This window comes from Elaeis guineensis, chromosome 12 (assembly GCF_000442705.2).
Source record: "Elaeis guineensis isolate ETL-2024a chromosome 12, EG11, whole genome shotgun sequence".
NCBI classification, from domain to species: Eukaryota; Viridiplantae; Streptophyta; class Magnoliopsida; order Arecales; family Arecaceae; genus Elaeis; species Elaeis guineensis.
This window is the reverse complement of record NC_026004.2, coordinates 450,549-475,975: the sequence shown is the minus strand read 5'-3', so window position 1 is coordinate 475,975 and position 25,427 is coordinate 450,549. Positions and strand designations below refer to the sequence as shown.

Here is a 25,427-nt window from a genome sequence, read left to right as displayed (position 1 = left end):
TTTGAAGATCTGAGATATAGTTAATCTTTTCTCATAGATATCAGCAACTTATCATGTTTGTCAAATGATATCGTTTCCTATAAATAATCATTACTTCGGATGTTTGTCATTATGGTGACATGGTGTAGCTGATTTTACTGTGATCATATATTAATCTTGTATTCCTATTATTTGGGTAATATTCATATGAAATCCCCCGATCTCAAATGAATGAGTTATCTCTTATCTTCTGAGATCAGCAATAACCAAAATTTAAGAACCGGATTGGGGGAAACATTGTTGCAGGTAGAAATTAACACTTCACTATGGACTGCTGTGAGCTTAGAAACATAAATGCACAAAAAACGGGCACCCTTGATTAAAATCAAGAAGAATCGGGGATACTTTGATGGCATTCAGATTTTTCTATGGCTGCCGCCGATGATCGTTAAAAACTTTTTGTGGTCAGCCATGCGGTCCTGGTTTTCGTTGTTCCACCATCGCTGGGAGGCCGCTGGCCATTTGCTGATTGCTGAATTTATTCCTCCTCCGCACGTCGCATCAAATGGGTTTGGCCCTATATGTACATTAAGCCACTTGCCCCAATGCCACGGCATCAAACTTTCACCCATGGGAACAAATTAATTATTTCATCAAGAGACTCTTCGGAATTGCAATTTAAAAGAATTATAAAAACATCCCTCCAGATTTGGAACATTTATTTTTAGATCATAAAAATTTACAAATATTAATTAGCCATGAAAATTTTAAATTCCTTGTCCAATCTTAATGCAGTTAATGGAATGAGAAAAAAAATGTATATCCTTGATTCAAGGAGGACAGGTCGTGACTTTTACATGATTTCAAAGCTCTGAATGCTCTGTTATTCATCCATTATATATATCTTAAAGTATTTCATTTTTTATCCTCTCTTCAATTATATAGATTTTAAAGCAATCTATTATTTATCTGTACAGATCTCAAAGTACGTAATTTTTTATTATTTATCTATCTATATATATCTTAAAGTACTCCGTTGTCCATTCATATGCGTAGATCTCAAAATACTCAATTCTCTATCATTTATCTATTTGCATAGATCTTAAAGTACTTTATCCTCCATTATTCATTGGCTTGCAATGCTCTTTCATTCATCCATTTAAAGATATCAAAATACTCTATCTTCTATTATTCATTCATTTATACATATTTCAAGATACTCCATCCTCTATCATCTATCTATCTACACTAATCTCACAATACTCCAATCATTATCATCCATCCATCTATGCATGTCTAAAAGTACTCCATGGCTCCATCCTCTATCATCCATCCCCTTGTGTAGATCTCCAAGTGCTCAATTATTTGACATTCATTTATTTGTATAAATCATAAAGCATTCTATCCTTCGTCATTTATCCATCTAAAGCACTCAATCCTCTGCCGTTCATCCACTTGCATAGATTTTTAAACACTATCATCTATTATCTATCCATTTGCATAAATTTAAAAACACTTCATTCCTTTTCGTTTATCCATCTACACAAATTTCAAAGCACTCTATCCTTTACATTCTCTCATCTGTGTAGATCTCAAAAGCAATCCATTTTGAATCACCCATTTGCCTGCATAGATCTTGGAGCACTCAATCTTGTCCCCCATCAGCTTGCATATATCTCAACACTAATTCAATTCAAGCCAAAACAAGAGCCTCTTGTAAGTTAGTAGGAAGGATAATTCCATAATTTTACAAAAAAAATTAATTTTTATATGATCATCATGTAAAAATATTTTATAACGAAAATAGACGATTAGACTATTATAATAAATTTAAAGTTTTGATACTTTTTGAATCATTTGCATCTAAATGTAGATGTCTCAAACTTGAAGAGATGTATCTCTAATTTTCACTTGCAATTATCATAAAACCAAGTGGGTGGCTTGATGGGTCAAGCTAAAGCTTAATAGGTCCTTTAATGGATTAGTTTAGAAATTAATACTTGATATCATATTCTTTCCCACTCCTGTCTCTCCCAAAATTATTGCGAAGAAACTAGACTAAGGTCAGCAAGATTGGAAAACAACATTGATGCTTTCAAAAAGTTACATATGTTTGTCTCTGAAAGCCAGATGGTGTTTCCCCAGTGTCTCTGAAGGTCAGAAGCTATATAAAAAGATCGTCATTTTAGACGCCAACACATTGTTTGTGGTACAACATGTTCGCTCATGTCAGTTGATCAAACTGCCGAAAATACGCTTTCAAGTTCTAAACTCAAGCTAACTTTTACTTTGCCTCATTTGAGTTTGAGAGAGAATGCTCGCACGAAGTTTCCTTCTGGAGTGATCTAATAATGTTCCCCCTCCTGCCGCAAGAAAAACTTGCCACCAGGTTCCGACCATTGGTGATCCGAATGTTTGCTGTTACCAATTAAGATTACAAGGGCTACAATGGAGATGTTTGGATTAAGGGGAGGTCAGATCATCGTATGGAAAATGGGTTTGTCAAGCAATAGAGTAAATGCTAATCCTGGATTTTATAGATAAACTAGTTAAAAGGTGATTCAACTTATCCAAACAAATCTGAAGTTGAAACTTTCCGAATCACAACTCCCTCTCTCAACAACCCCCGCCCCCTTCCCTCAATAGTAAAATTCACAAACCATCGGTATCTGATTCCAGCATCAGAATAGCCCAGCGGCCTCGTTTCGTGAGTATATGATGCGAGCACATCTTGTCGGAAGTCAAATATGTTCCGGCATCCAGAGAAAACCTAAGTCGACAGATCATAGCAAATGATTGCAGGATTTTCCTTTTTTTTTTTTCTCCTCTGTATAGTATAAAAAAAGGATTAACAGAATAAAACCCAAGATATGACAATGATTCCGACACCCAGATCGCAACTCTATGCTTGTCTGCCAACAAAATAAACGGCTGTCCGAGAACCAAGAGGTAAAGCTTCCCATTTGCCTCAACGTCTATTTCATATACAACAAAATTTACCCCTGGCAGCTGTCAAAATGTCATTCTCCTTTTTTTTTCCCCCAGAAAAGTCGATATATCATTTTTCATACCTTCAGTTTAGACGTCCTTCTTCCTGTAGATACAACCAGTAAAACAAGAACGAGGACTAAGAGGACTGCTACAGCTAACAAAACGATCTTCCAGGGCGAACATCCATATAAAATGCCATGCATATTCTTCTGCTGTTCCTGCAACAACGTGGAGAAAAAGGAGAGAGAACGCACACAAAAGAATATTGAGCATGAGGATTGTTGAATTTCTCATTTTGTTCTAGGCTTCTCTTTATAGACCAAGTCCTTGAACAATGTGACAGGTAAAACTAACATACTAGATCCATCAGAAAATTGTCAACACAGTTATGTCATAATACGATATGTAACCTTTGGGATTACTGTTGCTCAAAAATTGAAGAATCAGAAAACATATAGTTAATCAATAATACAGGAAGAACTGAGGAGAATCAAAACAATAGAAGTCATGTTCAGAAAAAGCAGAATTCACCAACAGTTCAGGAAGAACAAGGAACAATTGAAAAAATAGAAGTTCTAAGTGTATTCAGAGTATTACTATTTCTTGCATTGGTGCCAAAGCGGTACATGCAGAAAACAAATGCAGGAAAGAGGATCAACAATGAGAAAAACAAAAATTAAAATACTAAGTAAAAAACACAAAAAAGTAGTAAATATAAATTCATGTAGCTGAAAGTTTGTAAAAATCTGAAAAATAATTTACTTGGGATATATTGAGAATCGTTTAAACAGCTGATGAATAGTTGGCAAATTCAATTACAATGGGTATCACAACTACTAATTCTACTACCTTAAATCGATCCGTATTACACAAAACATAGAAGCATTACAGCAAGCTTCTTCTTGTGTAAATTTTTGACTTAATCCTTTTTCTTTATAGACACTACAGCATATTTCAGAAGACTATCCAACACACATTGGAAATCAAGGTTACTTCTACAGTTCAGCAGCTTTTCTAAATTACAAGATAGCACATCTACTGCAAAATAAGAGAGAACCGAGCCAATGAATACTGCCCCAGTTTGTTTAGCAAACTTGAGGCTGCTTCTATAAAATTCTGAGTGAGCTAATATAAAAGGAACAAGGCATAAATATGAATTCTAGTATGAAGTAGGACTGACCCCTTCAGCCATCAGCTGTCCTTGATGCTGCATGAAATTGTCTTGAGCATTTTGTGTCAGATGTTTCTGCTGCTGCATGAAGATCTCCTGGGCATGCTTATAGAGTTCCACATCGAGACTGTTGAGTGATAAAATCTGCTGAAGAACTGTTCCAGGAACAAGGAGACGTGCCTGCAAAATCCAATTTCCACATTGAATTGCACAAAAAATGCAACCATTTCTAAACCAAGTGAACAAATATCAGACTCCTTGCAAAATATAGCAATAAAATGCCAATTCCTATTAAAATTGCCTTAGAGCAATCTGCATTAATAATTGTAAAAGCAATCGCCCGTTTACCTCCAAATTTAACAATCAAGTTTATACAAATGCCAATATGCTGACCATTAGACCACAGGCACAACATGCTCTTATTTGAAATAATGTTGCATAAAGAAAGAGTAGCATGGGCACAAATGCATGCACCCAAGCATTTATCTATGCATATGAATGGTAGAAAAATTAAGTCTTGATGTGCATGTAATACCATCTGAAAAAGTTCCCATTGTGCAAGGCATCTCCAATATTTAGCACGCTCACATCAATGGCAATTCCAGAATATGTTGTGAACATATTGCAGTCAGAATGACAAAATAAGTCATCAGGATACCATTAGGGGGGGTTTCCAGCAGAACCCACCACCCTCCCCCCCTCCCTCCCCGTGTGTGCATGTGTGTGTCAACCACTTGGAATTGAGCACCACTGAGATTCAAGCCCAGAACCTCCACCTGTATGGAGTGGTGCAACCAGTGGACTATACCCCAATTTGCTGATCAAATAAAACATGTAAAACAGAACATTTCTGTCATGTTTGGGGGAGTGGTTTTCAGAGAGCTTGCAAATTACCATTACTTCACACCAATGCACACTAATGTAATGTATTGTCTAAAAAGAAGAACCAAAATAAACTACATGTATATAATTCCAAGTCCCAAATCTCCTACGGACTGCCTTCAGCACCTTACCTCCTTTGAAAAATTCGCAGGAGCAATTCTTTTCAAAGACATAGTACGCCGATTTGCTTGAGATTTTCGCAAAGTAGAAGTGCATGCTTCATAAGCTTCCATCAGCTTTCCAACTGTCATCTGATGTAGATCAGATTCAAATATCAGCTAAAGAGGAAAGAGACTACACATAAATAAAGATGAGAAAAAACAATAAGGTTGTTCTTTTAATTAAAGAAATATCAATAGATATCAGGTCCCTACTACGATCATATAAAATGAACACCAAAACTTCTATTACATTTTCTTTTGCAGGTTCAACATCCGATGGAGAAGGAACCTTGCCTGCTTGTTGGCTGTTGGTGCTATGCTATCATGAAAACAAAGGGTGTGAGAAACAATTATTGAGAATTACTCCATGGCATGATCATGTTATTGAACAAAATGAATCCATCTAGGATTACCTGAACCTGATTTGATCCATCAGTATCAGGATCTGGAAAGGCAGAGCTCAATTCTGCAAAGAAAAAAACACGCATATAAAGTAAAAATTATGTTTACCTTTCAATTCTTTGCTTCAATGCTAATGTACAGAATATTGCATGCTTATTCACTAAATAAAATGATCATTGCACACCCATATCCATCTCCTAGAATGGAGTCATTGAACCATTCAACCATCACCAAAAGACTTCTAGGTTCAAGATCCACCTGTCTCTGATCCATATATACAGGCCCCTGTCTAAACTAAAGATATTCCTACATGTCCTTTTGAGTTCATAAATTGAAAGGATACTAGGTAAATATCGAACCAAAAGATATTGATGTAGCCCGGTGCGAATGAGATTATTTAAATTGTTCCATTGCTGAATCTATTTCAAAGTTGGTCTGAGATTAATTTACAGAAGTAATTACAGCAAATTCTCAAAGAAATGAAATAGTTAGAAAATGAAGGAACACACCGAGAAATAAGAAGATTTAGCAGACGAGGTAAATCTGCACAAATGTTGCTCCAAGAGGACAAATAGTATTCTTTTATTCTCCAAATTACGCCACTTTTTTACCCCCAATCTTGGACAGCATATAAATATAAACTAACAAAATATAAGGAAAAAAAAAAAACTTAGAGTGCCTCCGTGAGTGACCAACCTCGAAGCAACTAGGGGATAAGAAGAGAGGACAGTGAGAATGAGGGAGCAGACACATGAGGGGCTTAAGCATCCATCTGCCATTCTCTCACGTTCTTCCCTATGCTCTATTATCCAGCTCAGCAATGAGACCCCAAGTGAAAAGAATGCTAAGATGCCACTTTTAACTTGCCATCCTAAAATTAATCTAGACCCCCAAAATTAAAAGTAGGTCACCCAATTCCAGCTTTATGATAAAAGAACACCCTGAACAGAAAACCACAACATAAAACTAACATCAAAGCCTTACAAGATTGAAAATAAAATAAAATCCAGCGATCACTTTTAACTTGCAGCTGTGCATGTGAATGCATGTCTGAAATATTTGCATCGCGCACACGCGTGAGAGAGAGAGAGAGAGAGAGAGAGAGAGAGAGAGAGAGAATAGCATAGATACCATTGTTACTGCTTTTATAATTGTTGCATGTCATATGTAAATCTATATACAATTATAATGCAGGCATGAAGAAAGAACTAGCAATGTAACTCTGGAAGCAAACATACCAGTAGTATTGGACACCTCCGACTCCATGTTAGAGTTTAAGGCTTCTGATTGGGAAAGCACTTGAGCACCAACCATTTTGGCAAACATTGTAGCAGATTTCTTGTGATCTTCAGTAAGGCCAATATACAACATATGATCCAATCTACTCTGTTGGATTCATAAGATGGTAACTTGCTCCTTGATCAACAGAGATTGGAGTGTACTATGTAAAGCATTGTTTATTTTTATGTACCTTAGCAACCTCAAGTACAAAATGGCCCAGTACTGGGTGCTTCCTCACACAATGACGCACCTCATGTGATTCCACTAAACAAGAGTTGTTTGTCAGCCCTGCTACCTGTTGATGTAAAGGAAAAAGTATATACAGCAAACAAAACATACATTTATGAAACGTAGTGGTGTTTCTTTTGAAAGACAAAATTTGTAAAACTAACAAATAAAATATGAGACAAGGTCCTACATTCACTGGGGCATTGTGATTTCCTATGCATTTAGCCTGGATGATTATTGAAAGACACATACCATCTTCGAGAACAAATAGTAGCAACATTTAAAGTCATATGATACTAATAAACTATATTAGAAAGCTTTTGAGTCAAAAAAGAGTCATCACACAGAATGGAGTATGTATTTAGATAAATAGAAAATATATCGATAAAAATAACATTAATATAACCAGCAAACAAGTTGGGAAAAGGAAAAAGAAGAACAAATAAAGGTCTCAACCAACAAAGTTTGTAAACTTCAGGATACAAGCCATCAATTCACCTCTAAGAACAACAAGATGAATCATATAAATTTAGTTTTGTGCCTTCATTGAAGTCAGGGCTTATAGGAACGTTAAGGATTTTAACCATTTATGCACCAACTTATACTTCATGAACATACTGTGTTCTAAGGCCGAAACTTAAGAGACCAACAGCAGCACTGCAGAAGCTAAATCATATTAAAATTCTAGTGTTCAGTGTGATTATTCTTATCACCATCTCATGTGAATATTCCCATCACCATCTAACTTATTCTGTTTGTATTTTGCAAAATACAATCTCATAAGTGAAAAAAGGCTGGAAGTATTTCCAAGTGTAGAATGCATAATGCAAAAACAGAGGTGTGACAGAACAGGGACTTAGAAATTGATCTGACTTGATCAACATTCACTCCTCGGGCATTTCATCACTATTGAAAAAAACACCTTTTTTAGACAATAACGTGAATGTGAAATGCTACTAATGAACGAAGCAATAAGTAAAGCTAGTATGATCACATGAGTACTTCATTGGTATAAAAAGTGCACAAATACATGCGTGTGTGCGTGTGGAGGGGAAAAAGGCACCACACCCAATTGGGACTAATATGATAGGATAATTTATGAAAATTTCAATTTCACATGAGATACAGGTGTAGACTCTATAAGAAGGCACGACATTAAACAAAAAAGAGCAGCTAATTATTGGAAAACTCTTAACATATGCAAAGCTATCATACCTGGAAGGTGGCTCCATTGTGAATGATCTCATGAGCTACAGGATCATTGATGAACTTGTGCAAAGGCATAACCATGTCTTCCATATTGTACGGATCATGGGTTTCACTAAGCTCTCTATGCTTCACAAGTTTCCTAGCATCCCTCTAGGTTATTTAAAAAAAAAATTAGTTGATAGTAAAAGAGAAACTAAAAACCTCATGACATCTATTTTGGGATCAGAAAAATGATGGCTATAACAATTATATTTCATATATTAATTATGCAAATCCAATTTCTTCAGGTAGTCCAGCTGTAGTTACCACGTAATTTGGCACAAGTGTGGCCCAATACTAAATTCCACAAAATCTATGGATTAGCAGAACAAGAGAAATCAAGTTATATCAAATTACTGGAACCAGATTTTCAACCAAGTTGTGTGTAATATTGATCAGATATCTTCTAAATATATTTAAAAAAGATTAAAAGGAAAAATACGAAGATGAGAAGACCTGAACGATTAGCAAGATAAGAGAAGATGAAGAAGAAAATAGGGAATTGGAAGAACAGATGAGATCACCACACAAACAAAAGAATAATTGAATTTTTGGTCAGAGACATTTCCTAAGCACCATTTCGCACATTATCAAAATCAAGCAAGCAGACTCACCCTCCATGAGAATGTTACCAGCAATGGGGAAAAAATCCAATATAAAATATAGACATACCCGGATAAATAAGTCCTCCCTCATCCAAGGAACCAAGTACTTCCAAGGCCATATATCCAACGTGCTTACACCACGAGTTTTAGGGCGTAATCGTCCAGACATTTGTGTTGCTGAAGTTAAATTTGGATGCACAAGAAACCTTGCTGCAACTTCCACAGAGAATTCGTATGTACTAAATACACGATCAATTGGACTTCTTAGAATTGTTACCACTGAGGTTCTGTCCTTGGGCAGTTTGGACATCAAACTATAGTCATCATGAGTAACCATCAGCCTGCAATTTGGTTTGCTAGACAGAAACAAATTAAGTTTATCAGTCTAGACTCTCAATGGTATAGTCATATACATTAAAGTACAAATTCCCAAACCAAAAATAACAGAAGAAGAAGAAGAAAATTGAAGCATATGAGGCCTAAATTTTGGAAATAAAGAATCCAATCTGCTGACATTCTCTGAGTTATTAAAAGAAGCACCAATTGATCAAAAGATTATTCTTTGGTCAGCATATACCTTGAAACATTTCAAATGTCAGGACCATTCAAGTAGTAAAGCTCTTGGATTCTATGACAGTTGATGCTATTTTTAGCTATCATTGCTGCTTTTCTTCCTCTTCTCCATAATACTTGTTCATGATGCAAGTATAAAGGAATATACCAATATTTTAGATTATTTATCTAGTTCTTTTTTATTTTTAATGCTACTGGATTTCTTACGGCAGTTTCTACATTTTCACTGATACAGAATCATCCCACTCTGTTGAAGAATCCCTATATAACAAAGTTGCAACTATGGTGAAGAATAACATGGCAGTGTTCACGTCAAAGTGCATCACACACAAAGTAGCCAAAATATTTATCTTGGGTGATGCACCTACTCTAATCTCTCATTCAACATTTGTTCCTAATCATGGATTCAAAAAACCCATGGATTGCTATGGTAACATTTCTACCATACCATTCTGACACAAAACCGGTGCAGTACTGTCAGGATGCTGAGATCATCTGTATTGGTAATGTACTGGCCATGCCGATGCATACCAATGATACGTACGGACTGTAGTGGACAGTACCATGGATTTTCAATCATTTGAATGCCTTCAATTTCAATGCGTATAATTGAAACCAGTACTGGACCAATACCATACTATTCAGAAGGAAAATCAGTATGGAGTTCGGCATTTATATTTAAAATCTAGTTCCTAATGATTCTAAGCTCATATCAAACATCTTTCAGTAACTATAACCATACAAACAAGCTTTATCCCTAGTACTTGAAGCTGGTCTTCCCAATCTTGCTTCACCAGTTATTCCTATTAAAGACTAATGCCATTGTTAGTGTGAGTTCACATTATTTCTCAGTCACAACTTTGGTCCATGCTAAATAAATGATCTCCACCTTTTAAATATAAATTCAAGCACCTGTTCTCACTAAACCCTCTACAGATTTTCAATGCACATACTATACCCTCTAAATTTGTTCTCCTTCACCATGCCCTCAATTGAACTAACACTTGCACCTCCTCTTTATGCTAATTCCTTGCTTTACTATTCATACTATCACTGAACATTCATTTCAACATTCTCCTTTTTACTACATTCACCTGGTTTGGTTAAACCCTCCATATTGCCTAACAATCTAAACAATAAACCATCACAGTCCTTATGCAATCTAGGAGTGCGAGGTTCAAGTGAAGCATGTCCTGCTGCCACAGAATGACAGCAATCATGTTAAGCTCGTACCAGTATTCCTTCTTATAAATGATATTCTAATCCTTTTGTTATAAATTAAATCACTGTACCATGTGGTCTTTCTAACACAACCAAAAAACCAATAGATATCCCTTTTTATTTTTGCATTTTCAGGATAACATGAATAACTGCTTCCATGCATTCCAGCTTCGTTTTCTTTTTACCAGAATTGATTGATCTGAGTTGCCTCAGGCTACCAGAAACAAGCTTGTAAAATGGTAAAGGAGCATATTGATTACTTTGAGGCAAGAATAACAAAACTGCATCAATTGATCAGATTCTTTTGACATGTAGAGCTATCAAATGTCAATCAGGATTTTTAATTATAATCTAGTGCAGACAAGGCATAATTACCTTGGATCAAAACGCAATTTGTCATAGGAGCGTGGACATTCTTGAGCACTTGTATAAAGCTTTCTCAAGAAACTGTCATATATAATTACAGTATATGTCAGTACGGTGTTTGTACAAAGGTATATCATGATCTAGCACAGTCTTCTTGGAATTTAAAAAGGAAAAAAAGGCACAGACTTCAGCCATCAACAACAACGCTGGAACCACTTACCAGTGAAAATATGTACGCCCACCAGTCCTGGGAACATGTAAAAAGAATAATAAATCCTTTAGAGTTGATTTATCTTCTCTGACTCCACTTTCACTTGAAGAATCTGCCCAATTCCTAACTATGCTTTCACAGTGGAAGTAATCATTTCCATTGCTAGAAACAGGTGATAAAGTAGAAACTGGACAATCATAAAAATTCCAACATTCATTAGTCCACTTATCATATCAGCATCATGTGCGACTCACCACTGACCAGTGAGACACGATCCAAGCATTCTAAGAAATCAGAATGTTAATTTCATGTAAAGTAAGAGTTTGAAAGATGGTAGTCGAAAAGTGCAGGTTTGAAGACTTAATGGAGTACACCCATATTGCTAATATTGAACTACTGGAATGTCTGAAATCAGTCATCCATAAAGAGACTCTAAGGTTCAGATTAATTTTCAAAAATAAATAAAGAGTAAACATATTACAGAAAAGTCTTTTTTAACCTAACTATTTTGAAGTTACAATAATTTCAAGACCAACTAAAAAGCACACATGTTTCAAACTACTCTTTGTTAACCTGACAATTTTGTCAAGTTTCAGCTTAAAATGATATAATGTAGGAAAAATTCCCATATGGAATAGAGATATTACCTGAGAATAAGAAATTTCACCAGGTTTAACATGAAAGTGATATACAGAAGATCAATAGCATGAAAGAAAATAAAAACAGATAAAGATATAGATTCTAGGCATAACCAGTTCAATACATATCTCCACTTAACAAATACTCTATTAGCTGGTAAGTTTGAAGAGAAATTACAGGATGTGACAGAGAACAAGTTCGCAGAGTAGCAAAGAAAAATAATGATGTTGAGCTCAAAGAAAAACTGGGATACATTATTCACATGATGCTACAATCAGATATTAAAGAAAGCTACATTATACAATTTAAAAAATGGACCGAATTAAGAGAGTCGGAAAAAATGCTTTAAAATGTCAAAGAAGAAAAAAAAAGAGCACATGAAAATGCTTGAGAAAAGAAGAAGTAAAAGCAGACATGTAACATGGCAGAAGCAGAAGCGATACGCAGACATACCCAATAAAAGAACTACCAGTAACATGGCAGATCTGTAAGTCCATGCCATTCCCTTCCTTCCTGGTCCAGCTATATCTGCACAATAAAAAGGCACAAAAAGTTTCATCGGAATAATGATTATGTCAAATGAAAGAATTGGCAGAAGAGACAGCAGAAGGAGCATAAAGTATCTGCAATGATGGTAGTTGCAACTTACAACAGCAGGAGAGTAATCCTAAACGGCATTTTCTCTTAAAAACAAAAAATGAAAATAAAAAACAGCAAGCCATATGAAAAAACAAGCTGACAACGACATTATAAAACTTTAAAAATATAAGCGCAAAATCGAACACATAATAATTTAACATAAAAAGACTCCCGTGTATAAAGTCCACTTATACCATCTTCTGAAATACTGACAACAAAAACAGGTGATAAATTTGAGTGGCCAATTTGCCACTAGGGCTTAGAATCCTGAATAAAAGAAGAAAAGATATAGGGGGATAAATTTGAGGGCCCAATTTGCCACTGGGGCTTAGAATCCTGAAGAATTACTTGTATCCGTGCAGCTTCTCAGCTTCTGTTAAGTCTTTGCTGATAAGGACATTTGGCCAAAGCTTGTATTAGCGTAAACTAACAGCCTAACACTACTTTCATGATTTGCCAACTATATCACAAGGATGATGATTTAAGCAAAGACAGAAGGTAGATGGTTTCAAGAGAGTTTCTCAAATCACAAAATTGCAAGTTTTTTTTTTTTTTTTTTTTTAAGAGAAAGAAAAGGAAAAGCAAAACCCTTTAAGTGCAGCAGAAATCAGAATACGGCCAACAGAAATCACATTGATCATGCGTGAATGGAAAAACATTCAAAGAAGGAGATTAAGGTACAAATTCGTAAATGGCAACAAGAAGAAAGACCTAAGAGGGGGTACTTCCAAGAAGCTAATACAAAAAGCAAGAAACCAAACAAAACCTTCGACCGGTTCCCCAAATAATCCCAGAACCAACCAGCAAAGGCGCGATTCCCAGACATTCAAGCACCAATCAAATGGAACAGAACGAAATGGAAGGAGGAATCAAACCCAAGAGAAAGAACAAAATCTTTAATGAATCAAACAAAACACGGTCCGAGAAAGGAAGGGAGGGAAAGAGAGAAAGAAAGAAGAATTTATGTGGAAGATTAGAACCCCAGACCGAATTCGAAAGGGAGAAACCCCAGGAAAAAACCCTAGCCAATCTCGCCTCCTCTAAAAACCCAAAGAAGAACGCCATTCCCAATCGGAGAGAGAGGGGGGAAAAGAAAAAGATTGAGGTTGGAGATGGGTCAAGAAGAGTTACCGGCCTCGGAACGGGACACCTCGTGCTCATGAAACCGCGCGGCGTCTTCGAAATCCGGCAGGCAGGAGGCCCGAGGACAGAGGAGCCGCAGAAACCAACATCCGATGCCTCCTCCTCCTCCTCCTCCTGGGTAGCCGCGCCGCATGCAGCGATCGATCCCCGGCTGGAAGAGAGGGAGGAGTAAGGAATAAGATCGATTCCCATTTTTATAGTACGGACACCAGGGGAGGCGCCTCGTTGACCCGCTGAGAGCATGACCCGGGCCGACGAGTCCCCGTACGACCGCACTCCGACCCAGACACGATCTATCATCCTCCTAGCCTAGTCTATTCTCCGCCCCAGGACCAGAAGAGGGAATACTCTCGGGGGTTGGGGGGTGGCGAGGTAAAAAAAACCCACTATCGTCTTTGACCCACCGCCTGGCCCGGATCGCCTGATGGAACCGAATGACCCCGATCCAACTTATTGTGTCCAAAAGATTGTTAGATATAGATTTAATATACGGCGGGAACAACGGTGAACCGAGGGGCCAGATACGGTCCATCACTGCCCAGACGGAAAGGGCCCGTTCGACCGATTGAACCAGAAACCGGTCAGCTAACCAATCTGGTATATAGCACTCAAACGGAATTGGTCAACAAGCGGTCAAATTTGGACGAACCGCGCAAACCAAACGAACCAATTGAACCGTATGAACGATAGAAATCTAATCTATAACCTGCATACATATATATACACACGCGCGCGCGCGCGCGTATGTATGTAGGAAGAATTTATCAATACAGGTATTGATAAGTTCTTCCTTTGCCATTTGTACAAGCTATATTTTTACCATCTGTATAGATAATCATTTCCAAAAAAGCAGGCCCTAATTCAGAACCCGTTTAGAAGCTAATTATTCAATAGGTGCTAATTTAAAACCAATCTACAAGCTAATCATTAAAGAAAATTAATTCCATAAGTGTATTATAACCCAATTTTTGTAAAATCAATGATTCGTTACTATCTCTTATCAAAAAAGCGATACATTACTACCATCTCATAATACACCTAAATCGTTTTCTTTCTCTCTCACACGTAAGATGGAAGAAAGTCATCGTCAAGAAATTTATAAATTACAATCATAACATGCCTTATATTTAATGCATAGGATTATCATGTCAGTTTTTCTTTTGATATCCCAATATCCCATAACTAGATAAGATATTTGGAAAATGATATGATTATCATCTATTACCTTCTATCAAATCACGTGGACATCTTCTTTCTTTCTTTTTTTTTTTTTTTTTTGGTTAGGACTGACTGCAGTACAATGGATACCGAATTTTGTGATGAATTGTCATATGCATTAAGAAGATGCATGAAATCTCTTTTGCTTTTTTTTTTTAATTTTTTTGAGAATTAAAAATTTTCCTCCCCCTATTATTAGATTTTTTTTTTTTTTAGTATTTTAATCTCCAAAGTCAATTTTCTTGTTTATCAATATAAGATATCTTAAATTAATTTCCTTCCATGAATTGGGATCATGGGAAGAGATGGAGATTACCCATCTATCATATTGATAAAACTCTATTTTTTCAATTTAATAATATTTTTATTTTTTAAAAAATTACAGAAAATAGAACAGATGAAAATCATATTTGAGCAATTCAAGCATTAGATTGCAATCGAATATGAGTAGGTGGTACAACTTGATTATGTCTGGAAATATTATATCCAACCATGAGATTGGTGGCGTCTCCATGTTTTTATAACAGCTCTAAAAATATTGCATCCCATCCTTATACATAGAGATCAACATAATTTTGAAAAAGCAATATAATTGCCAAATGTACATTAATACTACAGAACTAATGCAATAACATAAAGGCTCCTTACAATATTTTTTAAAATTTTTTATACTAAGGGTGATATATGGAAAAGCAATGTGAGAGAAACCATCAATCATACATATTTTATTAACATACTAACTTTAAAAATTATTAAAAAAATTTATATAAATTGCATCCTGGGCCTTGTGCCTCTACATTGGTAGAGCCTCTATTCGTCATGTGTGTATATGGCATATTCACCATATATTCATGAAAATAATATATTTAAGTATGTGCTTTGAAAGGATAAATAGTATTTAATAAATATTAAATAGTATCTAGAAATACATTTATATCATATTTATATATGGTATATATTTGGAACGTCCATCACTAACATATATGATATATTTGCCTTATATATATATAAATGGCAAATAGTATTTAACTATATACTTTTGAAGATAAAACATTATTTAATAAATATTAAATAGTATTTTGAAATGCATTTATGTCGCATATATACCTAGTGTACCATTGAAATGTTTATATATGGTATATACATGCAATAAATATGAATGATAATTGATAGCGTGAGGTAAAGTGATCTCTTCTTTTATTTATTTTAGGATTCTGAAAGGAAAAAGTATTATAAAATTAGGATTTTTTTATGGATATTTAAAACTTTAAAAAAAGATAAGTATTGACTTTGATTAGGACTCTTAAAATGTGAAAAAAATTTTAGGGCACTCGACATACATTGTAAGACATGTATGGAAGGAAAAATCCAAATTTTGATAGACTTATTAGGGATTTAAAACTCTAAAATATATATAAGGTTTGGTAAAATTTAAAGGCACAAGGTCTCCATTCATCATATGTATACGTGGTATATTTACCACATGTACATGAAAATAACAAATAGTATTAAGTATATACTTTACAAGGACAAATAGTATTTAATAAATATTAAATTTTATTTAAAAATATATTTATGCTATATTTATATGTATCACGCATTGGGTGGATTTTATGCTAGTTTATATATAGATTGAAATTTTGTGTTTAACTACTTTAATCTAAAAGCTTGAATTGCTAATTTACTGTCCTAGACTCAAAGGCCCAAGGCCCAAACTAATAAACAAATAAAACTCAAAAATAAAACAGAAAGCAGTCTCCACCACACTTATCACTATTAGGACTAAGGTTAGGACATTATTTTTTCGATTATTTCTCTATTTTTAATTCTCTATAAAATTAGATAATAAAATCTTAAATTATAACATCATGTTTTGTGAACCGGTTGAACTAGGAACCAGCTAATAAAACAGTTCAACGTCCAATCTAGTTTTTGATCTATTGTCAGGCAGGCGAAGAAAATGGAAGAAATCTATTTGCATGGGCATGGGATATTTGTATCCATTTGTCTATCTTTTCTGGGTGTGGATGAACTACTTCCAATATATTATGATCAAAGTTGAGACGTGCAAACGATTAGTAGTTAGCAAAACTATAATACAATACGTGCAATATATGTTTCTAACTAAAATAAAGTAATAAATTCTACAAATACAATGAGATAAAATCATAATCTAAAAATGAATAAAAGTTTATTTAAATAAGAATGATGGTACGTAAATTTTATATAAAGAAGTTGAACCTTCCATCTGGTGTGCTCTAAAATTATCATGTATGCTTACTTAAAGAAGCAATACCACAGAAGATGTAAAGATTGAGCTGGAAATATAAATAGTCAAACACCTCTCCTTCATGGAACATCATGAAAGTTGGCATTATACAACATTACATAATAGGCATTATGCTTCTATTTTTACATGTTCTTGCAACACCACTAAAAATGAGTCTAGGGCAAGCCAATTTCAGGGCAGGATTTTGGACCCAACCTTAATGGCTCAAATCGGGCTTGGACCAGATCTATGGTCAAATTAAAGTTTAAATCGGCTATGAGTCTAGCCTTCATCCAATTTAGAGTACAATCGAATTCGCCAAAACACCCCCTCTAATGTCTACTAGGTCCAAACATACTGCTTACACCATATCCTGATCAAAGATTGAGATCTGGAGATGTGATGCAACAGCAACATATGACAAATCAAGGATTGTTTTCAAATGACATAATTAGAAGCATGCCAATTAGTCCCAACTAGAAAAAGGGGTTGAGTACCAAGTAGACATACTTATGAGATGAGCCGAGTTCAACTCCACGAATGACCAAAATTAGCCAAACCTGTGCCTAGCCTGACTCAACCTTTGAACATACTTCCTAGGCTTAAGCCCAATAGCTTTCGGCTTCGGATCGGGCCTTGGGCTTTTTGGACCATATGGGCTAGGGTGATGAAAGATGATCCTCAAATCACAAAAGAGAAAGAGTCAAATCGAAAGAAGAAGAGAGATTTCTAAGGAGGTATTAGGATGCAAGGATTTAGGGAATGGTGGTGCAAAGCACCATTGCATGGCCCTCCTTTTTTTTGAGACAACATCCATGATGAAAATGGCAGGGTGGCATGAAGCACATCAACAGTCTCATTTACGAGAAGACATAAGGCATCCTTAAGATCTTTCTTGAGAACATCATTATGGTGCCATCAGTGAAGCAAAAGCGAAGATTTGGATGATAAATGGAGATCACAAAAATTTGAGCCGATATAGAGATCTCTACTTGTCGAAGTGCCGAGCAACTGGTAGCTCATGTGATGGTAAAGATCATCAAAGTTTGGCCCCTATCTACTAATTCTAGCAAAGGAGTGGAGACTTGAGTCTATGGTGGCTAAGAATTCAAACCCCTAGAAGGCAATGATTAGTCACCATTCTTGCTTTGCGATTCAGTGATTTCCACCATCCTCTAATATCGTCACAATTTGATGGACCGAAGCTTGATTTTCATCATCCTCCATGCCCCAGTAGGAAACCCTAGAATGACTTAGAGAGAGAGAGAGAAGGCAAAGAAGAAAAAACCTAAACTCGATGATGGAAGGCGCTGCCATGATGAGGATATGCCATCAGTCTACATCGAAGTGGACTATACATATTGTAGGCTCGGGATGGGTAGGTCGATGTAAACCTGAGCTTAACCTGTTCAATGAGTGGGCTTACATTTCAAGCTCGGCTCAGGTCATCGAGCTTAAAACCCAAGCCTTGACCCATCCAAAATGTGCCAGGCTCGGATGGGCTGGGTGGGCCGCCCAACATTGGAACAGTTCTAGTACCAGGACATCCCAAGTAAGGGTGAATTGTGCCAGAAAAAATGGATCAAAAAAATCTCAATGGAGGCATATCAACCTGGAAGAAATGTTATGCAAGCATATAGGACAAATGGAGTCATCAAAATCCAAGCTTTAAGAGACTAACCAGGCTGGTTGAGAAGGCTTAGAAGCTAATGCACATCGAGTTTGCATCTTATTGTATCGCAGGCTATATACGAACGCCTAGCAGTGTCCCTAAGGCAGTTACCTAGTAGTACAATGGGATTGGAGGGAGATTTAGAATTTAAAGGCAAAGTTAATAACCAACTTAGAAACAAGCTGGATAACGCGGCAACCAACTGATCCACGCGGCAAAAGAAGAAAAGACATCTATAAATATAAATAATTAGCAAAGGAATGTGGAGAAATTATTAGTTAGAACCATTTTATCACAAGTTTTTTGAACCATCAAATAAAAAGCCCTCACATCAAAATAGCAAATATTGTCAGCTGGCCAATCATAGATAATAATGTTTTTTTTTTTCATTCTAAATTTTCAATCAAACTGCGGTAATAGTGCATATTTCTCAAATAATTGATGATGTGATGGTTTCTTATTAGATAATTCAAAATATAAGTGCTAAAACGGTGCTAACCAATAATTTTTTAGGAATGTGGCGGTTGGAGATGTATAAATAAAAAATTATAATACTAGGAGAGGTTTCTTCCTCTCGTCAACTGAATGAATCTATGAAATTATTAATTTATTTTTATCTTTCAACATTAGATTTTTCTATTATTATTCTTTCAATCGACCATCATTGAAAGCAGAGGGGGAAAAAAAAAAAAAAAGAAAGGAAGAAGTGGAAACAAATACACATGCCTCAAATTCCATCCATTTTCCTAACTGCACCGATTCCAACCCGCACCCCCCCCCCCCACCCCCCATATGTACTTAGTGTAGTGTCATTATTTCAATCATATGCCCGAATCCTAGTGTCAATGATCTCAATCAAATACACATGATCCTCTAGAGATAGAATAGGGTCATAATTTGAGGCAGAGGCCTCTGTCGAAATTTTTATGGGTATAAATGCATGTGAATTCTAAAAATTTTTTAAATTCAAAATGCAGTAAAAAATCAGATTAGAATAATTTTAATCTAAGCATGCATTCATTATATGAAAGAATCTATGGATCTAATTCATATATTGAAATTAACACAAACTGATTTTAGTAAAAAGAAATAAAAGCCTGTGATCAAGTTGCATACATAAATCATTTTTCTTTTGCCTCGAACCTGTAACTGAAATGAAATCCAATTCAATCCCTAAATCTGAGATTGAGCAAGTTTTGAATTGTAGTACAAGTGTCCTGTCTCTACGGATATCTACGAGGCTAATCTAGATTGGCTTCTCTTGAAATAACTCACTTGAACTCAAAGTCTGAATAGGTTTGAATCAAGCCTGGATAGGGATCAATCTTTGATCCCTTTTTCTTAATTCTTGAATGAACCAACCCTTATTTGATCTTTCTTTCTTGATTCTTGAAGAAACTAAGAATCCTTCTTGATCCCTCAACCAACCAAGAACTAATCAAGAAGTAGTTGTAACAATCTCCTAACAAACTTGAGAGGAAGAAGAAGAACTCCAACAACTTTGTGGCGCTAAACCTTGACACCAACAAGATGTTACCGCCCACCTCTCTCCAAGATTTAAGAAAAAAGATGCTTAGAGAGAGAGGGCATGGGCTAGAGAGAGAGGAGAGGGGGCGTTGGGCACAATGAGGGTGGCAGCAAGGAAGAAAATTATGAAATTAGTTTGAGAGATAGAGCTAAGGTCTTTTAAATAGACAACATAAGAGAGTCCTAATCAAATTAGAATCTCTTCTTCTAATCATATTAAAAATCCTAGCCTAAAGCCTCTTGGACTAAATCAAAGGGGCGTCGCCTAGCCTAGACCCACGCCCACATTGGGCTTGGGCGTTCCATCATATGAGACCCAATTAAATATGCTCTAATCGGCCCATATGGTTTTATAAATTCAATTCAAGGGTTATTGATCAAATCAAGATGAATTTTCAATCAAGAAAATCAAAATTTTTTTTCTTGATTTAATTCAAACCATAAATTGAGCATCCAACCATTAAAGCTCATTAAATCAAATTCAATTAGATTCAAATCAAGTATAAGAATTGACTAATGCTTATCATATAAGCAAATTAACCACAAGATGAATTGGGTTCATCCAGGTGCTAGCAAGGTTAACATAAATCCAATAAGATTTCTCTAAATCCATACAAATTAGTGCTTCAAAAGCCTAATTTTAACCAATCCAGGTCTTCTCCCTTTGATGTATGACCCTATAGATTCAATTCTGACTGGTAGTGAGATATACCATGATCTCTATCATAGGTATTACTGAAACTCCTTTCAGTAGATTGGAACAGTTTCATTCTAGCTGGATAAAGATCATTGATTCAAAACGTTCCTATTGAGCTCTCATAATTCACTAGTGATATCTAGCAATATGTAGTGGTAACTTAGCAGAACCGAAGAAAAATCTCTAGGTATAGTTAATGTGTGATACAGTCCCTCTATTGTGAGTCCCGACTAGATGGCAGATTATGGATAAATCGTCAAACTTCATCATCAGTGATATGATAGATCCAATCAGCTTAAGTCCAATAGTGATTCCAAATGAAAACTCTTTTCCATCCATCATACAGCTATAGTCATAGACTTATGGACTCAACTTCTCAAATCTCATAGGACTAATCCTGTCGATCAAGATCGATAAATCCCATCTAAAAGCACATCTTGCTCCCACAGCTCAAATTACAGCTAACATCCACTATAAAGACTCATAATCGAATCAATGCTTATATATAGTAAAACTACAGTAGTCTTACTGTGAAAACTGTGACACCACAGATCAAAAGATCAATAACACAACCACAGCATCGAGATGATCACTGACGATTGAATAAAAATCTATGTAATCTCTCGTATGGTAATGCTCAGTACTAGCTGTTCTCTAATAATTATCCATACTTGCCGTTCGGTGTCTTTACACCATAGATTAGAAACTCATCTATCCCGAAAGAAGTGAACCGTGCACCAGTCTATCTGGATCGATCATCATCTCCATGACTATCCTATGATCAGGAGTAATTTAGAAATCGATCATGTATGCTTCTAATTCTCAATAATTAAAAATATGTATCATAACATAAAATTCAAAGACACATAACACTTGAATGAAAAAAGAAAACTGACCCTTTATTGATTAAATCAATAGTTTAAATATGAATTTGTATCATAAAATAAAAAATGTGTCAGCTAACAATTGACTTCTAGGACATACATCTAACAGTCTCATACCTCTAGCAGCAATAGAGAGGTAAATCCATTAGAGCATCTTTGTATCCACTTCTCGATGTTCCTTTTGATAGTTTAATTATAATATATTTTTTTACATCTCATTTTAACAAATCTAAGTCAAACACACCAACTGCATTGTGGCAAGCTAAACCAAGTATTGTTGAAAGAAGATATAAATAATTATACCAAAAAGTATATATAAAAAAGATAAATTGTTTGGATGCGTGGAGAATGACATCCCCAATGGGATTAGACTCGGATATTAATAAAACAATATAAAGGTAGAAGAAAAGCAGCACGCACATCTACGTTACATATTTCACGTTCCTTTAGAAAAACAATACATATTCTGATACTAACCAACATGATTTCCACTTCCATGTCGTTTACCCAATAATTTATATTCACAACCATGTGAGCAATGAAGCTTAATTATGAAGTCATGATTAGGACATTTGAGTTAGCGCAAATTAATCCAGCCATGGGAACTCATATTTAATTTTAAGATCAATTAATATTTGGTATAGAGAAATGAGTGATCAAAAGTTAGTATATGACTGGTGAAATGGCTCAGCAACTAACTGAAAGTTAACAGGAAACATGGCCTTCAATAGTAGGTGAGGCCATTACTTGTAATTGATTTCTTGCAACCGCCAAGCTTCAAATGGAGTGAAGCCATGATTAGAGGACCATCTCCAACATTTCAACAACTACCTAGATTTATTGAAAAAAAGTTTGCATGGTGCAAGCTTTTCATTAATCTTTTGTATCTTAATTCTTCGGTGCAATGATCATTCAACTCTGAAAAATCCCTTGTTTTGTACTCAAATTATCCTTGTGATCCTTGGTCTATTTCACTTGGCTATGAATTAGTGCTTTTCCTTTTGCAGGGTTTCATTTTTTTATCCTTGTCCTCTAAGAAATTTGTAGAGTCCTTCAACTAAAGCAAGGTTGAACCCTACATTCTGATAAACCAAAAGCGATGATTGATCAGTTCGATATGACATACCAACGACATTTTAAATTTCTAAACATATTTTTAGCGCAACAAGTAGGACAGAATGGCAAAAACTCTTTAAGATAGCAAGTTAGGGTGAAACCTTTCAAGGGAATGAGTACATGGAACCCATTGAACCATCAATTAATGATCAAGAGAATCCTCTCTACTAGGATGATCTAATGGTTATTGTAAAACATGACAAGGAAAGGACTTTTGACCCGCAAAAGGAAGTTCCCCCAACACAAGGCTATGAAATGGCTGATGAATTTCAGCAGTTAAACCATGGCTATAGACAAGTGTTAAAAGTTGGGTACGTTCTAAAAGCCATTTGCATATATGATATAAAGAATACTCAATTTCTCTTCTAAAGTTCAAATCCAAGAACTTCATGCAAGTTTTGATCAAAAAGTAACTCATGGCCATACGTAAGCGATCGACCAAAATGATTTACTAGAGCTTTGTCCAACGGTCTCAATTTTAGGATTAAGCAAATAAACAAAGCTACAAAAAATAAAGTAGACCACTAATTGCATTGTCAAGTTCTTATCAGCCATGCTAGGATATAATCGAGCAGAAGAAAAAGAGCTAAAGTGAATTAATGTTCTGAAGCTAAAGTGATCAGAATATGTTAGGATTTGACATCTCGAGATTCAGTCCACATTGAGCCCACAGTGAGGTTCGCAATGAAAAACGGAGTCCAACGAGATCAAGATTACCTCAAACGAAATTCGGATGGCCGAGATACGTGCTTTTGAAGCTTACATGAAATCCGAGGTGATGGAGGACCGCCGGCGGTTGGCGGCGGGCCGACGGAGCAGCGGCGACTCGGCCGCAGGCGGCGGAACATCGCCCAGCACGCGGCAGCATGCGGGCCAGGCACGCAGGGCGCGGCCCAAGCGTGCGGCCCGGCACAGGCAGGCGCGCAGGGCGCAGCCCGAGCCCAAGTGTCCGACGCGGGTGTGGCCCAAGCCCAGGCACCGCGCTTGGGGCCTGTACCCCGGTCCATCATGGATCGGATGGTCCACGGCCCAGTGCGTGGACCGTGTGAGCATTTTTCACGTATTTCGCGTGGTCCATGGCACTATTCTGTAGACCGATGCATGATCGGATGGCCTAGGGAGCTCCCGGTTATGATCCAATGGTCCGGGCTTGATCTGGGGTTTGTTTGGGCTTATTTAGGAGATCTAAACCTAATCTAGTTAGGTTTAAGCCCTTTAAAAGGGCCTGATCGAACAGAATGTGTGGTGGCTCATTTTTTGCTGTGATCGCGCGTGGCTTCGTACGGCCGCAGAAAATCCAGAGAACAGACCTTGTGAAGAAGAGAGAGAATTGTCGTACACTGTAGAGAAAAAGAACAGGACTTCTAGACAGCGGACAGCAGTCGCTTCAGGGATTCAGCGGGGTTTTTCAAGAGAGAGAGTTTTTGTGAGGGAAACTTTCTGTGAAAGATAAATTCGATGTACGAGGGTTGAAGGTGAGAACTCCTCTTATAAATTTTTTTTTTCATAGTGAAGTTTGCATGTCCCGTAGAGGCGAGTTCTTTTGTAGCTAATTCACGTATTTTGATTATTTTTGTTTTATTTTTTCTTTCTTCCTGCTGCATCGCGCAGTACCGAAAAGATTATGAAAGGTGGTGTTCTGACCAGATATCCATCTAACATGATATTCATATAAGTAATTACGATTTGAATGAGCATACGCAAAATATATACTTATACAACCGCATCAAAAGGAAAAAGCAATGTTCAAATTTAATTATCAATCGCATGCCCTAGGAATTGTCATATTCCTCCAACTTTAGGATTTCATATGAAACATCAAGTGGATTGTCTTTAAGGCTAAAAGTTATCTCAATTTTGGTCAAAAACAAGCTCTCAGTAAATCGAGACCAAAAGTAGATCACTCCCACCAGGATATTTTTGTTGTGATCGATTGAGTATTTTAACATATCAACGAGCTCATAAATCCCGAGCAATTTTCACAAATCACTGTTAGCTTTCTTCATCTTTGTAACTATTGGTGCAAAAATCCACCTGCATCGGAGAAACTGAAGTTGTGGGGGTCGCGGTCGCCGTCGGGACCTGTAAAAGAAGTCTAAACTGGAGGTAGGGTTGCTCTGGCAAGATCCTCCGACGCTCAAGTCAGTTGTCTGCCTCAACAAGAATGGAGTGCTCGAACGAAAATTTTAGCAGAGTTTCTAGGTAAAAATGAGAGCTTAGAGAATAACGTATCTGGGGTCCCCCTTTTATAGACGGAGGGGGCAACAAACTGATAGCGATGTCTGTAACCATCTGGCAGTGGGC

The 25,427-nt window shown here is 36.3% G+C and overlaps 1 protein-coding gene across 1 annotated transcript; it reads right to left on the bottom strand.

Annotated features, from left to right (window-relative positions):
- Positions 1–2,911: 2,911 nt before the first annotated feature.
- LOC105055663 (protein-tyrosine sulfotransferase) lies at positions 2,912–13,998 on the bottom strand. Its single transcript, XM_010937572.4, is given in 14 exon segments — positions 2,912–3,188; positions 4,151–4,321; positions 5,155–5,274; positions 5,435–5,503; positions 5,598–5,650; positions 6,825–6,972; positions 7,058–7,162; positions 8,311–8,454; positions 9,016–9,304; positions 11,118–11,189; positions 11,329–11,506; positions 12,412–12,486; positions 13,729–13,941; positions 13,944–13,998. Coding segments are annotated over 14 exon segments (1,821 nt in total). The 5' UTR covers positions 13,984–13,998; the 3' UTR covers positions 2,912–3,044.
- Between the last annotated feature and the right edge of the window lie 11,429 nt (positions 13,999–25,427).